The sequence below is a fragment of the Homalodisca vitripennis genome, chromosome 6 (assembly GCF_021130785.1).
Source record: "Homalodisca vitripennis isolate AUS2020 chromosome 6, UT_GWSS_2.1, whole genome shotgun sequence".
Taxonomy (NCBI): domain Eukaryota; kingdom Metazoa; phylum Arthropoda; class Insecta; order Hemiptera; family Cicadellidae; genus Homalodisca; species Homalodisca vitripennis.
The window spans coordinates 86,404,200-86,422,977 of record NC_060212.1 but is presented as its reverse complement, the minus strand read 5'-3'; the positions used below and the strand labels follow the sequence as shown (position 1 = coordinate 86,422,977).

The 18,778-nt window shown below is 34.5% G+C and overlaps 1 protein-coding gene across 1 annotated transcript; it reads left to right on the top strand.

Annotated features, from left to right (window-relative positions):
* Nucleotides 1-1,499: 1,499 nt before the first annotated feature.
* Nucleotides 1,500-16,931, top strand: LOC124365458 (vacuolar protein-sorting-associated protein 36). The gene is made up of 5 exons (XM_046821440.1): nucleotides 1,500-1,871; nucleotides 4,280-4,475; nucleotides 7,233-7,399; nucleotides 7,583-7,747; nucleotides 16,872-16,931. Exons 1-5 carry the CDS (start codon nucleotides 1,776-1,778, stop codon nucleotides 16,929-16,931), a joined length of 684 nt encoding a protein of 227 aa, XP_046677396.1. The 5' UTR covers nucleotides 1,500-1,775.
* The last annotated feature ends 1,847 nt before the right edge of the window (nucleotides 16,932-18,778 follow it).

The following is an 18,778-nucleotide window of genomic DNA, read 5'->3' as shown; positions in this document are numbered from 1 at the left end:
TAAGGTCTTTGGCTCATGTCATTAACAGATTTCCCGTTCTGAAGAAAGTTGTTGATGTCCTAAAACTCGACAATCAGTGGAAAAGTCATGCTTTGCTAGACTTCAAAGAGCATAAACTTGATGCAAATGAGTCTGCTATGCAATATTGGAAGGCTGTATTCAGTCTAAAGACAGTCGCTGGAGATGCTATGTTTACAGAAATACAAAAAGTGTTTAACTTACTTTTTATACTGCCATTTTCAAATTCATCTGTCGAACGAATATTCAGTGAACTGAAGCATTGCAAAACCAATGACAGAAACAAATTGAAAACAGAAACAGTCGTTTCATTGATGGGTACAAGGGAAGGAATCCGAAATAGCGGTGGATGTGTTAAATTTGAACCTACCAAGGAAATGCTCACAAGAAATATATGGCAATAAGAAATTAGGCCTTATTATTATTATTTGGCTTTTAAAAAAACTAAAACTGTGTTAATATAGCCAAATATATTGTGATTCATATTTTGGTCATCAAGTGATATATTGTGAAATAAATTTTGTGTGTATATTATATATATATATATTTATATATAAATAAATATTTGAACCTGAGTTATAGAGTAGGCTAAACACATCATGGTAATGCTAGCCTTCTAAGGTTTTAATTTCAAGACTATGTGTGCCTAGCACTTTGCCTGACATTAAAAAATTGTGGTTAACACATTTAAAAACAGTGATCTAGTGTAATTTTTTCCATAAAGCTACAAGTTGAGTTAAAGGAAAAAAGTGGATTTTTTAGAACAACACATAACAGTTCATGTGATTTATCATACAAATTTATTAAACTGTACATCAGTAAACAACCTATTTTGGAGGTAGGATATCATGAAAGAGTGTTGTAAGTATTTTTGCTTAACCTTGCATGTTTTGGTTTTGGTAGGCCTTTCCTAAAATAATACTTTGTAGGCCTATAGTATGTTCAAACCTAAAGCCTGTGCTTAGCTGGTTGACAGTGAGATTTTAGAAGTCATTTACATATTATATTCCTTTACTCCTTCTTTGAATCACAGCAGGATTGCATGATTAATGTCTGCTTTATCAGTTTACAAGTTTCTATTTAAAAACTTTGGCATGGATCCAAGCTCATTGAAAGTTAAATTTGTTTTTCTGAAACTAACTTTTTCATGCAAATTGTCTCTGTAAAAAAGTAAAAAGTTAATTTTTTTACAATATAAGTTATGATATTATGCTCTAAAATCAACCATATTCAATGCAATAAAAAATCCTGCTCGTTAAGCCATTTAAGAGTGTCTAACCTAGAAAACCTGGAAAAGTCAGGGAATTTTATATGTTCAGTTTGGTAGACACCCTGCATTTACAAATATAGACTGTCATACGATGTCGATAACACACTTTAGTAGCCTAAATATACTTTTAAAGCAAGGTGGTAATTTGGGCTCATAGGTGGTATTTTTTTCAGGTACTGGTGGGAATTTTCCAAAAGTGGATTGGCAACACTGCTTTTAATGCCAGCTTCACTGTACCCTACTATTCAGTAATCAGTTGTGCTTTGTTTATTTTGTACATTTATATTCTTTCCCTAATAAACTTTAACTTTCTGCTGAACTGGAAGTATTCAAAGCTTCCTAATCATTTGCTGCACTCATTTAATTGGCGGCAAAAGTCACGTTAAATTGAAAGTTTTGTATTTTATTAATTGCTTATAAGGACTGACTGGACTGCCCACTGAATATTCGTATCTAGTACAATAATAATTTTGACAAGTATTTTATTATGGACAGATTTGAATATGCAGATTCAAAATTGTCACCTGGTGAAATTGAAAATGTTGAAGAAAGAGGCGTTAAACTATATGATGGCGATCATAAGGTAATTAATTATTTGTGCATTTAAATATATATAAATTACTTGATACATAACCTCGATCTGGATGATTGCTATAACCCGAAATTAAATCAGTCTTCTTTAATAAAGTAAAACATCTTCAGGGTTGGTAAAATACTCCTGGCAGTTATTTACAAGATATTTTTTACCCATTATTCATGTCCTAAATATGAATAGCCTATATGTTTCAGACTTAACCTAAAAAACACAATCATTTCTTTTAAGCCTGGGAGACTAATAAGTGGCCCTACACTCGTTATTCAATTGTTTTTATTGAACAATTCAGTATATTATCCAACTTCGATATGTAAAAATCGTACACAATAAAGAATTTTAATAAGTTACCGTAACAAGAAGAATCTCGTACATTACAATTTTAAAAACATAAGTTAAATAAATAATTTTTAAACATAAAACATAGGTAAATCTTAAGATCAGCGACTACCGCTCCAATCCCCGTAATTTTTTGCATACTAACACAGGTTAACGTAATTTCACCGAAAAAAATAGTCCCGATTATCGCTAACATATAAAAACCAGTTTATCGGCAGTAAAATGTTGGCAATACAAAACACATAAATAACAAGATTTTCGACTATCAAACTAAAAACAATGGCCGACCATGGTCGTTTTGATGAGTTGACAGTAGTCACGTGACAAACAGGAAAGTTTCCGATTGGTCACGTGACCTATAGGACGGCATCGATTGACCGCCAGACGTAAACAAACAAACCCACATGGACAAGGAATAATTAGTGAAGTTATTGACATGGCGTGCGATGGTTCTTGTCACACGCTAAAAAGACCCTAGCTTGCCTATTCAAATTTCAGATCATGTGATGCTTGCCTGCTGCGCAGCGCTTCGCGCTGCTTGCTCTTTTTAGAAAAAAAATTAACTCGAGCTTGCAAAGTCCAAGTCCAGATCACGCCATGACTGCTTACACACACAAAACTCAGACAGAACTAACGCAGGTTTCATTACAGGCAAAAGGTAAGCGGCGCGCGTTTTATCACTGATAAGATAAGATGACGAGTTTATACTAGAACTATTACCTGGACTACAACTGCCCTACGAACTAATAAGACCAAAAAAACGAATAAATGCAATGTCAGTCAGGTTTTTTTTTTATTTTATTTTTTCCAAAATTTTTTTTTTGGGGGGGGGGAGTAAACGGCTACGGTGATAATCAGGATTATTTTTTTCGGTGAAATTACGTTAACCTGTGTTAGTATACAAAAGATTACGGGGATCGGAGCGGTAGTCGCTGATCTTAAGATTTACCAAAACATAAACACTAACATAAAAAACTAACTACTAAATATCAAAGAAACCTTACGATATTCATAACTGGTCCAGTTTGATATTAATGAGTAACCGCTTTTGTGAAATGGAGGAAAAATTCTTCGAGCCAAACCCACATGTGCTTCACTTAAACAAATCTCATCACTTGTGAGAAATATCCTATATATTTTCCTCATATTCGTCGTCATTTTCAAAGCCTCAAAATATTAGTTACCTCTTGCTGTTCATTGTTTACATTAAAATTACTATAACTAGGCTAATAAGTTCAAATCATAAGTTAAACAAATTGAAATTATTCCTTCAGATAAAAACATCAAACCTTTGGTAAAAACAACCGAATAACGAGTATAGGCCGCTTGTTATAGTCTACCCTTTTAAGCCTGATCGAAGAATGAAATTACTCGTAGATAGATGTGTGCAATGTTGAATGTTTAAATATTAACCTTGTTTTCAGCATTTTAGTTGGAAAGTTTCATTTTGAAAAATAAACTATAGCATTAAGGCATACTAGGCTATATATCTAATTAGTTATATTTGTAGTAAATATTAGCATATGGACCACCTTATGACTCATTTAATACCAAAACTGTAATTCTGAACTGGATCAATTTCAATGTTTTTTGGTAAATTTCATATTAACGGCTTTGGTGACAAAAGGCAAACAATCATAATAAAAATATATTTTTTTTAATTATCATTTTTCAATTAAAAAAAATTATTTTGGTTGTATAATTGTTTTCTATATTTTTTAGAACTTTGTATAATTTTAATTTAAATCTTTGGAATTTATTTTTTATTTTATTATTTGTAAATATTGAACATTCTTCACATTGAATTCATTCAATTATGTTTTGAAGTCATTTCTAGAGTCAATTAAAATATTTTGCTTGACAGAATTAGGCTCTGAATAAAAAGTGCAGTATTAGATGTGTCCCTGTTTTGGGTGTGGAATATTTAATTTCAAAATATATAGTTTTATTGTTATTACTTTTAAGAGAGCTAGTTGAGTCTTAATATAGGATAAAACAAATTCCTATATATTAGTGTAGTTTACCAATTACGGTTTTACTCAAATGACTTATTCTTTCAGACATCCTTTGAGAGAGGCGATGTTGTCGTGACCAGCCACAGGTTATTGTGGGGTCAAGCAGGAGACATTGCTCAAGGTTTGACGTGTTTGTCACTGTCTCTCAAACTGATTGTTTTCGTTGAGGAAGAATCATCTAGTGGATTTGGATTTTCAAAATCAAAGAAAGTGGTACTACATTTGACAGAAGCTCCTAAAGGTAAAAAAAGTGTTTGTCCGACAGTGTGTTCAGTTTCGGATAAAGTAAAACTTGTAAAAATCAGAAGCTAGATTTTAATTACTAATTATATAATACATTTTTACTAAGGTCTTAATGTGTTACCCCTGAATGCATGGCCTTCAGGATATTAATACTAATATTTTTAATGATAATACTAAAATCATTGGTTTCAAAACTATATTTAGTAAAACTGGTGTACATGGTTGAATTTCCTTTACTTTCTTGTTTCTTGTGACACAACAGTTTTTTGATTAAAATTAATTTCATTGAAACATTTATGTACATGTATTTACAACTATTTAAACATGTTTGATATGCTCAGTACAACTGTAAATACTCAACTTTTGCTTTGAAAAGTAACCAAACTAAAAAAGTACATTGTGCTGTGTCCTGGTGAATTATGTTACCAAGATTCTTATGAATGTCATAGAATACGATTACTAGGTGCCAATAGAGGCCATCTGGGAGTGGCCGATGGCCGAGCGGTCTAAGTCGTTGGACTTTGGGTCTGAGTTAGAGATACCGCAGGTTCAAATCCTGTCTGTGACCGGTGCACTTTTTATCAGTACCATCAACCTTATACTCTCCCCCTTATTCTGTTTGATAAGATCCTCGCACAGGCCAGTGGCTCATGAGGACGGACAGAATAAGGCTTAAAAGGAGATCGGCCTCTCCTTCTTTGTAAAAAAAAAAATCTACAATTATTACGTGTAAAACATTGATTCCGCCAAATAACATGATATGCATTCTTTTGAAGTTTTATTGGATTACAGTAAGGAATCTGGACTTGAAGTGGTAATAAAATAATGCAAATAAGAGATAAGTAATAATGAAATTGATTGGAGGTGCTAACATGAAGCGAACTGGTCACTAGATGTGATCCTCCCGATCACCGATACTCTACGATCATGGAGCATCTTGTATTGCATCTCCTCTCACCTGACCTAAAATGTCTATATACGAGGGTCTTCCAGAAAGTAAAGAACGTTTTGTTATAAGTCAATAAAAACAAAAGATAAGAGCATGAAAATTTATTTATAAATACTTATAAACTTACTCTATTTTTCTACAAAATCGCCGGAACTGTCAAGGCACTTGTTGTAGCGTGGCACCAGTTTTTCTATACCGACGTTATACTGTTCTGCCGCCAAGGAATGAAGCCACGTTTTTACTCCTTCTTTGAGGTCTTCGTCACCCAAAAAGTTTTTTCCGCCTAAAAACACTTTCAACTTTGGAAACAAGTGATAGTCACTCGGAGCCAGATCTGGACTATACGGAGGGTGTCCGAAGAATTGCCATTTGAAAGAATTGAGTTCTGCTTTGGTTCGTGCACTGCAATGAGGCCGAGCATTGTCGTGGATCAGCACCACTTTCGACGACAGCATTCCGCGTCGTTTGTTCTGAATAGCGCGGCGAAGCCGATGCAAGGTCTCGATGTAGGCCTCTGAGTTGATTGTTTCGCCTCTCGGCATGAACTCCACATGGATTAGGCCTTTTCGGTCCCAAAAAACTGTTGCCATCAATTTCCTGGTGTTCAAATTTGGTTTTTCTTTCCTGTTTTTTGTTGGTGAATTCGAGTGATGCCATTCCATTGACTGGAGCTTTGTTTCCGGGGTTCGATAGGAAACCCAAGTTTCGTCACCCGTTACGATGCGGTCAAGAAACGCATCACCTTCTTCGTCATACTGAGTCAAAAACTCAAGAGCTGCTCCCATCCGTTTAGTCTTGTGGACATCAGTAAGAATCTTAGGCACCCAACGAGCACACATTTTCTGATAACCAAGACGTTCAGTCACTATTTCGTGCAAAAGCGACCTTGAAATTTGTGGAAAAAATTCCACTAGACCACTCAAAGTGAAACGACGGTTTTGTTGAATTTTTTCCATCAACTTTCGCTGCCAACTCGTCAGTAACGAGTGACGGCCTTCCACTTCGTTCCTCGTCGTGCACATTAGTTCGACCTTCCTTAAATTGAATGCACCATTTTCTCACTGATGACTCGTTCATCGCATTGTCACCGTAAACTGCCTTAATTTGCCTATAAATTTCAATAAGTCGAACATTCTGTGCATTCAGAAACCGTATCACACTACGCAGTTCACACTTGGCGGGAATTTTCAATTAACGCCGCCATTTTAAACTTTCACAGGAGACGCAAACGTGACCTCACGGTACCGCTACTCAGCTCACACTGAGGCAGAAGGTGTGGCTAACGAACAAACTATCTACCGCGGTGGTGGGGGAACTGCGCCGCCCGTGATGCGCAATCGTTCTTTACTTTCTGGAAGACCCTCGTACATGTGTTAGAAAATCCCAATAATGATCTCCTTAAGTAACTAAGACAAGATATAAACCTATAGTATCATGTGACATACTTAAGTGTTTTGTAATCTCTTGGGGTTGAAGTAAAATTTATCCTTTTTCACTGCTAAAGTTGAGACTTGCATTTTCTAAATCTAATGTATAATTTTTGTGAGTGATAAATCAAGTTACAAAAATTACTTCTCATTTCACTGTTAACATAGGAACATAAATTAAATGGAGTAGCTACTTTCTTTCTACATTTTTACTGTTTTAGTTAATTTACCACCTAATATTGTATCCAGTAATGTTTACCAATAATTGTAAAATTGTATGTAACCTCCCTAGTTATTAAATTATAGGAGATTTGTGATAAATACAGACTGCTTTAAAATTTAAAATACAAATTGTGCTGAAGATTTCTTTTTCTTTCAGATAAAAATTTAGGTCCAGTAATCAAGAGTCTTTACGATTATGTAAAATTATCATTTAAAGAAGGACTTCGAGAAGACTTCGTACAGATATTACAAGATAATATTCAGAAGAAAAGATGGGAGCAAAATCCAGTGCAACCTCAGAGCCAAGTTGGAGTGCAAAATAGGGTATCTCTGTCTAAAATGTTGATTTATGCCAAATTCATTGAGAAGATTTTAGAATCTAGCATTGAGCACTACTTTTTAAATTTGGTTTTTAAACTGTTTTACAGCTTTATAAGTGATTGAAACAATACATTTAGTGTGATGTTGGAATGCTAAATAAAATAATTTTAAGCACTTCAATTTCAGACAATAAAGCTGCGGACTGGAATTGTTGGAATTGAAAGAAGTATCCAAGAAAAACACAAGGCCACTGATAAGAGTATCTCGGCAGCATTCCAGGACCTGAGCAAGCTGATGACGATGGCCAAAGATATGGTGCAACTGTCTAAGAACATTTCGGATAAAATTAGGGTATGTTCAACAAAGGTTTTTCTTTTCCTGCTAATTTAAAACCTTCACTACTATATGAGTCCTGAGAACGTTTTGCTTGTGGTTATTGGTATGGTTAACAAATAATAGTGCATTTTTACTGTTTACTTGGTAATTATAAGTTAGACAAAAAATTCATACTGAGGGAGAGCCTATTTTTCTGTAATACATTAAATTAATGGATCTCTCTCTTTGTGCTTCACAGGATCTCCAGCAGCCGCATATAGTTACACAAAGTACTGAATTACAAAACAAAATTCTGGTTCTTTGTTATGTTGTTTTTTCACAGTGTAATGTCATAAAAGCAAGTAATAGAAGTACTTATTTGTAGTTGGCTGAGCTTTAGCAAAGTCTAACACTCGTGGGGCTGAAAAAATTCGGTCTGTCCGCACAATATCTGTGAAAAGGTATTAATTTGAAATTTTGCATGAAGCTTTTTTTCTATATGAGGAACACTGAGTTCAGTTATGACGTATGTCACTCCATGGGATTTGGCTGAGAGTTAGTGAATAGCAGAGTAAATAAATTTGTAAACATACTCAGTATACACATTAGAGATTTTAATCTGTGACATATTAACATATGTAGCGTAATTATTTCAAAACATCCACCATCATTTTATAGTCACTGGGTGTATAGACTTTTATGTTTTGTAACACTGATATGAAACCCAAGTAAATGAACAAAAATGTGATTGTATCATGTCACAAGATGTCTTGAGAAAGATTTCATCTGTAGACTTGAAATATTGCATGAAACTTAATTTCTTCATTGACAAGAATGTGTTTCTATGTTCAACTTCGAATTTTTCAAAACTTTGGGAATCCTAACAGTGGTCTGTCTATACATACACATTGTGATTATCTACACCAGTGGCGTATGATAGAAAAATATTTTGGGGGGGGCTGAAATACGGGGGGACTAAGAATTTCACGATATTCCATACCCCCCAGTAGAAGGGGGGTCCGGGGGTCCTCCCCCGGGAAAATTTTTGCCAATTTAAGTCTTAAAAACACAGGTTTTAAGGTTTTTGGCATGTATAAACGCTAAAATGGAAAGAATTAAAATCACTCTTTCGGAGAGATTTTTAAGTTTTTCATGGCGAGTTTCCTTCTTTTCGAGCAGGTTTCACTTTTCCATTTTAGTAGCGTATATTATGTTTATATAGAAGGACCTGTATCCTTTGTATATTATTTTTGTATAAAATTAAAATTCAAAACTTAAGTGTCTGCTAGTTTGGTAGTTTTCAGTTGTTAAAAATAGAAAATAATAGAGGCTATAAAGTCCTATTTTTAAAATCTTTGGTTTAAAATAGTTGTTATACAAAGAAATATATTGTCCTACGTATCTAAAACACAACAACACACCACAATATTATAAGTTTGAAACTAATAAATGTTGACTATATACTATATTTATTTTAGCAATTGAATTGTTATTTTAGTTTTTTTTTTAATTTTACCTTAATGAAATCAGAAATAGTAATTTCAGTATGCACACAATTCAACATATTTATATCGTTAAAAAAACTAAAATCTCAAAACAGCCTTCCAAGCTACAATAACCAGTTATTGTAGGCCTACTTTATGAACTGTTTACAAGGGAAGAAAATGAAATATAGCTAAAAGTATTCATGAAACACTGTTTATTGTCATTTTACAAAACAAAATCCAAATTTCTAGACTTCAGTGAAAATTGTTTTAAAACTTCCTCATCAGTTATGGTAATGTCTCTATGAATAGATAAAAGTGCAAGACCATTCAACCTGTTTTCCGAAGTTTGTGTTTCTCAGATACGTTTTAAGTCTTCGGAGAGATGAAAAGCTCCTTTCTGCAGAAGCCACTGAAACGGGTAAAAACCGCTAACAATTTCAAAATATTAAACATGTTTGGGAAATAGTCTTTATCACATTTTTCAAGAGCAGAAAATTCTGCAGTTTTTGGCAAACTTTCTTTTTTCTTCACGATTCCACTTTTGTTTCCACAGTAGAAATTCACTTCGTACCTCATCTCTGAAAGATAGATCTTTTTTCATAAAACGTCAGGGCAGGTTCCAGGGATGGAAAAATTCCGTTTTTAATGCAGTGCTCAGGAAGAACATTCTGTAGTGAGTCGATTACTTCCCTGTGGTTTTTAAAACGCCCCTGAAGTGAACAGCAGAAATCGTCAAGGTATGGTATATACACTACACGCCGGTAGTATTCTTCCACGTTTGTATAAGGAGTATTGCAGCGATTAGTTTGCTTGCGACATGTACGGGGGGTTTCCTCTTTGATACCTAATTTGTCAGTGCTTACTTTTAGCTCACTGAACAAAGCCTGGAATGTCTCTTCTGCTTTGCTTCGCCTTTCCTTTACTAGTTCCAATACATTGGAAATCTGTTTGTTGGCTTGAGCAAGATCTATATCTTTCTTTTGGAGCATCTCTGAAAGGCGGATAGTCAAAGAAAGCAAGTTGTTCAAAATAAAAAAGACATGCAACAAACTGAAAACTGGTCACGGATGGCAATTAGTGTGTGTGCTTTTACAGAAGCTTCTGCAGTCGATTCTTCTTCAATAGTTGATAGAGCGGTAATTATAGGCTCCAAAGCTTCTTTAAACATTATAACTGAATCGTGGCGTTGCACCCAGCGAGTCTCACACAGACATATAAGTTTTTTTCTTTTCATCTCAGGGCAGCATTCAGAAATACTTGACTTAAGTATCGCAGTTCTCTTAGCTGACTTGTGAAAGAAACTACACAACCCTCACTGATGACACCCATACAATTCCTTATCATAGGGATTTTTTATGCATCAGATAGACATAAGTTAAGAGAGTGAGAGGAACAATGTGTTGTATATGCTGAGGGTACTTTTTCACTTATGTATGCTTGTACCCCTCTGAACTGGCCACTCATGACAGAAGCCCCATCATATCCTTGACCACGTAAATTGTTTAAATCAAGTCCAAGACTGGTTAGACTTGACATTAATGTATTGGCTAAACCTTGACCCTGTTACATCATACACGGGTACAAAAGCCAGAAAATCTTCCCTAATTTTTAAACAATTCCTCGTCAACATATCGGACACAGAGGGAAAATTGTTCAATTTGGCTAATGTCTGTTGTCTCATCTGCTAATACTGAATAAAATACAGATTTTTCTCACGTTGGATACAATTTTTGACTGTATTTGGGAACCCAAAAAATACCTATAATTTCATTTTGGATAACAGAACTAGTATACATAGTTTTGCCACCACCAGTTTCTAGCTGTGTTTTAAGATTATTGTCCCCGTAAATTAGCCCTGTACCTTAATAAAAGAGCGAAAAATTAACCATCATTTTGTATAGCTCGTCAAGATCCACTCTTCCACCATCACGATGCCCTCTAAGAGCAATTTGTTTGCCTTCCACAAAATCTAATTGTCTGGATTATCGGTATAATTCTATTTTTGTTTTCCTGAACATTCATTTTTCTCTGCATGTTGATACTGGTTTATCACACTTTCTGTTTTTCCATGTACTACAGGATTTTACGTCCTTCAGCCATTAACATTGCAGTTTTATGATATTGTTTATTTTCATGTTGCATGAAAACCTCCCTAGCTTTCTTAAGCTTTGTAGTAAGTGGTTTTTGATACTAATACTCCTAAACTCTGATGGTTTCCTTTCCCACCTGTGTTGTGTGAGAAAAAAACACAATATTTACACAGGGCCCCTTCCTTTGCTTCCGAATAAGCTAACCATTTGAAGTCTTCCAACCACTTATATTTGAAAACTTCTGTTATTTTCAACTTTAGGAAATTCGTAACTACGTTGAGGCTTCCAACAGTTCTCAATAATTGAAATTTTCTCTTCATTTTGAAGTGAAAAGGAAGTTGAGGAGCAGTAATTGACCAATATCATTGATATTGTGAACTAACAAAGTGTGATTACTCTCGTTAAGGTTATGTTCAATTTCACCTGTGTGATCCTTGATCTCAACAACGCTGCCAGTTGATGTAGCACAAGTGGAGGGACTCGGTGTTATTTCAAACGATGTCTGCTCGTCGATCTCAGACGAAACACGTTTTTTTCTCACGAAAAAAGCTTGAATCGAACTCTGTCTCTTCATTTTAAATGTTTAATGTAGCCTATGTACTTCACACGTAAACTGTCAACTATAAAGTAATCAATCATGTTTGAATAACGCGACAACAAAACATATCACTTGATAACAGTCACTACAGTCACAGCACATATGCATACAGCACTTAAAATGTCACCACGGGTGATACGCACTAGACAACAGCAGACAATGGCGTGGTAGTGCGGAATGAGGTCAGGTGTGGTGGGAGTGGGTGGGGGGTTGTAGGAGGAGGAGGGTTTGCTAGGCAGCGGGGCCGCGGCGACACGTCATCGTCATATACGCATGCCTGGTGCTGGCACTACACGAGCGGCCGAACGCGACAGTCAGGAGCGTCAGGCTACCTCGCACTCTTTACAGTTGCAACGCTTATTTGCATGCTTACAAAATATTAGTAATTTCAACCTCTGAAAAAAATAAATATTGAATATTGTTAGGTATCATAATGTATTCTTAAAAATTCCACTATAAACTATAAATACTAATGTAGTCGAAAAGTATAGAAGCACAGCTTATTGAAAATAAAAATAAATTATCGTATATAAGTTACAATATTTTTTTTGTGTTTCAAATTTCGGGGGGGCTCGAGCCCCCTGAGCCCCCCCCTTATATACGCCCTTGATCTACACATACCAACAGGATTACAAACCGAGGAGAAAATGTTCACAGTTATAATACAAGACGAACCAAAGACTACATTCTTCCAATTCACCACTCCACTCAATACAGTAAGAAGCCATCATACATGGGAACGCAAATTATATAATGCACTACCTGAAATCCATGAAGAACCTCAGCTCAACGAAACTCAAGAAAAAAAACTGCATGACTGGCTGTATGGAACGACCACTTTACACACTGGAAGAATTCTTCACTACAATGAAAAACTCATAAGCAATGTGAACGAGGGTTCTAACCAAAAAGTATCCCCCCCGAAAAAAACCCCCGCCAATCAGTAGTGCGGGCGTAGCGGCGAGTAAAGCCGACCGTACCTCGAACCGGTTTATTGGGAGTGGAGGGGCCGAGCCTAGCTCCGTCCCATATTAAGGCATTGAAAACGAACCGGTCACTACAGTGAGTCAACAGCGCTCTGTTCCCGTATAGTACTGCTGTGTGTAGGTGCGTTGCGATTTCAATTGGTGGGGGGGGGGGGGGGTGGGGGGGGGGGGGGGTGGGGGGGGGGGGGGGTGGGGGGGGGGGGGGGTGGGGGGGGGGGGGGGTGGGGGGGGGGGGGGGTGCTGACTCCTCCCTGCAATTCCAAACCATCTATCTGTATTTGCTTGAACGTAAAATAAACTACATAATGAAGGTCAGACCATTACACTAGTGTAATCACTAAAGTATCATGGTATTGATGTCAACAAAATGTGGTTTATGAATATGAAAAAACTTAGCCAACTTCATATACATAACACTATATTCGTAAATGTTTTACTGTAAAAACATTATTTCTAACATTTAGGCCTAGAACACACTATTTTACACACTGTTTTTGATTATTAGTTGGATATGAGTGAAAAATACATCATTGAAAGAAATTAATCATACCAGGGCAATGATCTAGCTTACAAAGCTTTGTCAGTGAAGACGTTTTTGACCAAATATATCATCTCCGTCTTGGCCCCCTGTGACTTTTTTTGTTCCTAAAGTAAATTCAGCTTTGAAAGGAACGGGATTTGAGATTGTTGAAGCTGTAAAAGAAAAAAAAGCGATGGAAGTCATGAATAGTGTTACGGAAAATGATCAGCTCCGGGCAGAATAAGTGTGGGAGCCAGACAAAAACATGTGGGAAGGGAGTCACGTGACCGGGCTGTATGATATTCAACCTTATTGCATTCGTTCTGTGACAGCACTAATACTAATCCGGTTATTTTCTAGCCACACCTGGTATATAAAATTTAAATTATTAAGGTCACATTTAAATCAATTATACTAATAACTGACTTTCTCCAAGACTAATTTTCCAGTAAATGATACACTTTTGCTTTCTGCAAATTACATGATGACGTGTAATACTTTCCACCTATGTCTATTCAAAAGAAAATACTAACCTTAGAACTGGCAAAAGACTAACAGTGAGTCTTTGAAAAAGTTATTTTCATTCATGTAGCTACTTATTTCACTTTCAAAATATAGCTTATGTTTATGTATGTTTATTTAAAACTCAGGAACGTGTGCTGATTTTGTTATATAAGATACTGTAGTTTTACTAAACAAATAATTCCAAAAAAGTTATTGATTTTGGTAAAAAATCATAATTATTTGTCACTGAACATGAATGTTAAACTTTCAAAGCATATTTAATTGCCTAGCTTTATTATCAATTGTAATAGATTTTCTCAAAGGTTGGTGTTTTCATCACGTGGACCTAACTTTATATAATGGTTTGAATTCATATGGCTGAAACCCAAGGATTCCCTAATAGAGAAATTAGCAGGAGTACTTTGAAAACTTCCTTCAGGGTCCACTTAATTGAAAGAAACACATAACAGTACAAATATTTAGAAATTTTTGATTGCACTGCAATCCAACCATTAGAGAGTATTCCAGTTGTCTGTCCACTTTGTTTTATGGAGTCAATGTGAGAAGCAGAAGTGCTAATTCACCTTTATTTCAATAGTTTGAGTGATTACAGTGCCTAGAAAAAGTAAATTGGCAACCCTTGCTTCCCACATCAACTGCAATCAAATCAAAAATTTCAAAACATATGTACTTTTATGTATTCCTTTCAAATCAGTGGAACCTAGAAATAAGTTTTCAAGGTACACTTGCTGATTTTCCTTTCCATTAGCAATAAAAATTTTATAATATTTGAAATAAGTTTTTTTTTTTGAGAATTTAATGTTTTGTTTTATATTGAAATTCTAATTCAAGAGTAATTACTTTTTTGAAATTATACTGGTTTTTTGTACTTATACTGATTTTTTATAACTATATTAATATTATTTATGATATATACCGTAGTCACACAAAATATTTAAAAAATTGTCAAAAGGAATAAAATTAGAACTTTAGTTTATTGACAAAGCTTTTGTGTTCTACACATAAAAAGTTTGCTAAATGGTTACAAGACTTTATCATTATGATAGAGCATGAAATTTAATTTTTTATGAATCCAACAGTTGTGCAACATGATGGGGTAAGTATAAAAACTATACTTGTAGGATATTTTGAAATATACCTAGCAAACACGCCAAGATTGTCTTGCCAGTAGTTTCACTATTGCCAGTTGTAGGGTTAAACAGTTTAGAACCCTATTATGAATCATCAGCTGAAAATATATTCAAACATGTTTCTTCTAAATAACGAACTGGCAAAAGGAAAGAATTAAAGAATTCTGTTTCAACAGCTGCAAGATAGCATATATTCTTATCAGGAAAGCAAAAGTGCGTAAGCTCTGGCCTGTAGTTCTCTAATTATATTCTATCACGTTAATACAGAATTACCAACATAACAAGTGGTAGGAGTTGGCACAATCATAGAGATCCATGTTTTCTTCGAGTTAATGAAGAAAATCTCTTCATTTAATTAAAACACATTTAAAGTATGTGTCTGCTAACAAATTAAGAAAAAGCCATTTGTAATAAACCCAAACATTCAGATAAGGAGTTGGCACTTTATTTAAACTACTAATAATTTTGTTTGATGAAACAATAATGTTTTATAATATTCAGCTTTGGGTAAATTTATCATTAATTGATTTTTGTTTTAATTATGAGTACACAATTTAATCAATTAAATGTAGGTTGACTTAAAACCTATTTTTAGGGGAATATTGTGATGGACAATCCAAATTTTCTTTTCCCATATTATGTACAATACACATATATTATATATTAAATGTTGAACTGGAGATTGTATTGTAAAATAATTCATTACAGTTTTACAACTCTGGCAAGCTTATGCCATGACTGTATAAGAAATTATAGGTGCTACCCATCCTATTTATAATTTTATTGTACATGTTCAGTACATTGTAGAAACAATAGAATTTAATGATAAAATTCATTCACTGTTTGTACTGGAAAAATTAGTTCTATATCTTGATTTTTTTATCTCATTCAAATAATGTGAGAATGTTTACTACAGCACATATAAACAAAGAGTTGTTACATAGCAGAGGGTACTAGTTTCAATTCTTCATGAAGACATTTTTATTTTATGAATTACATGTAATTAAAAATTAATGTATTGCTTTGCACTTCCTTAGTAAAACTAGCAATGATGATTGCTCCCAAGGCTAAATTAAAAAGAGATTATCACAAATGATTTTATTATGTAATAATTTTTTAAAGCCTATTATATTTTTCTAGTTCTTGTTTAATAATTTTATTAAGACCTAGAAAAATTAAATTAATGACTGTGTCCTTACTAATTATTTGTAGTTAACTCTGAACTTAAACTAATCTGGGTAAATAATTTATTGCACAAGGTTGTTGATTTTAATGTATTTTGTAAATACTGTAAGTTTTATTAATAGTTAATTTTATGTAGACATAGATTATAATATTTATTAATTTATAGCATTTCAGTTTTTGTTAAATCCCAGTGATGTTTTTGTCCCCTAATTTGCTTGACATTGTTCTCAATATTTATGACAAGGCAGCAAAGATTGTTTTCTTGTTTTTCATTGTTTATTTTTTACCTGCATTAATAAAAAAATTAAGAACAATTTGTGTTTTTCTATAACCTAACTCAATAAGAATATGTTTTCTTTTCATAAGTAATGGGGCCCTTATTATTTACATAATAAAGTGGTTGGGTATTTAAATCACTATTTTATGATTATTTAGGTTTGTGTAAACATTGAATTAAAATTCTCTATAACCCATATATTTTAATTGGCATGGTTGCCTTTTATAGGTTTTAAAAATTATTGCCAATCGTTATAGGTAAGTATTTTATTAAGAACTTGACTGGTTAATTCATGAGTCTTAATGAAAAGTTTAGTAATATTTAGCCTGTCATTTTTGATAAGGATTGTAGTGTTTATACAGCTCAAGCATGGCTGTTACGGTTCTGGATTGTGGCTGATAGAGGGATTGGCACCCTCCTAATGGACAGTTGCTATACTCTTATTTCTTGTACAGGATAGATTGGCCAGATAGAGAATTGTAGACTGTAAGAGTAAAAGGCTGAAGAACTAGGCATCTCCTAGTTTTTATAAGTTTTCTTGTGAACAAGGCAATATATCCAAGTTCTGCATATTTTGGCAAATTAACGTTTAACTTGTCTGCCTTGTTCTGTAATCTCTTATACACTAATATTAATTAAATCAAATTTCTCTTCCTTCAGGACGATATATTTATACACCTAGGGGCTGTTCATCTAGTATGCTCTCCTTGTGTGGGACTCATTTTTCTTCACTTTGGATTTACCTACCGAAACTTCCTACATTTGCTGTTTATTTCTGCAAATGTTGTATTCAACTTAAATTAATTTCAGTCTTGCTTCACTTCTCTTATGGCTGAGGATTTCTCTTACCACCTTTATTGATTTTCAGAATAACTCCATCTATATTTCCAACATGCGAGTGTCTCATCTCTTACATACCCCTATGTCAGTCTGTCCTCTCTTAAGCTCCAGAGGTAGAACATCTTACATGAATTTAATTAATGTCAGAAACCTCTCAAATAATCAACTCTTCATGCATAGTGCACTGCTTCAACCCAAGAGTAGGCTGCTGACCAACTTTACATATCAGAATGGATTGGTCTAAGACATGTAAAATACAAAAACAACCAATTAGTTCTTCCTTGAGGCATTCACAATTCTTGTCTGGAATGCCAAGATGCCACATTTGCTTATTAACATAGGATAGTCAAAAGGTAAGTATCAGCAGTTTCCTCCTGCTACATAACAACTAATCTAGGCAGATCGACCCTAAAAATACCAACTCTGTGAAGATGCTTCCTCAAAAGTCCATGCCCCCCCCCCCCCAACCCACAATCTGAGAATGTAGCAAACCATCTACTTAAGGAGAGGTCAGTTGCTACTTTGGAAGGTGATGTAGAACCAAGGCTACCTTTATATAATAGTTTACTACTATCACGAGTAATGAATTTCTGAGCACATACAACTGTTCCTTAACTTACTCAGAACACAACCCTTGAAACAACCAGAAAGATGTCGAACAATTAGCAAAAGCAGTGAATCACACTACTGAACACCTCAACAAAATTGCATAAAGCTAACACGATTTTGATCGTCCATCTGAGAGGTATCACAAGACTGTGATATTTCAGTATATAGGCATAAAGCTCTTTAACAAGTTACCATTAGAAGTTAGGGAAATTTCATGTAATAATTTTAAAATAGCTGTGTCTAAATGGTTGAATCAAAATGCATTCTATTCTATCGAAGAAATATATCTTTACAATATAAGTGATAGGATTTTCATGTAGTTCATCCATGTATGCTCAGCATTAAGGATATAACTGTGCCATGTAGGCTATGTTAAGGTTTGTGTATGTGTTTGTATTTGTATATTATATATGTTTTAAGGACATATTTTAAACTCTATGACTTTGTCAATGCATTGTTGTGTGGGATGGCAATAAAAATATTCTTGATTCAGTACAGCTATATTATTCAAAGCAATGCTGGCATAAGCCAATATGTTCGCTTCCCGAAGGTTGTACACCACAACCTGATGAAAGAAAACAGTGCTGATTAGTGACATGATGCTGATAGATTAAAAGTCTAGCTGGCTCAATACAGTCAGATTCTTTAATTGTCCTACTAACCATTAGATTAACATGAAAGCCTGCAGAGCTATGGACAAGACTGTATAGAATTATAGTAAATACTGCAACCGCATTGCAGCCATTTCACAGATAACCATATCCAAGAGCAAGGACAAACAATTTTTCTGTGGAACCGTTAAACCTGCTGGGACAGGATT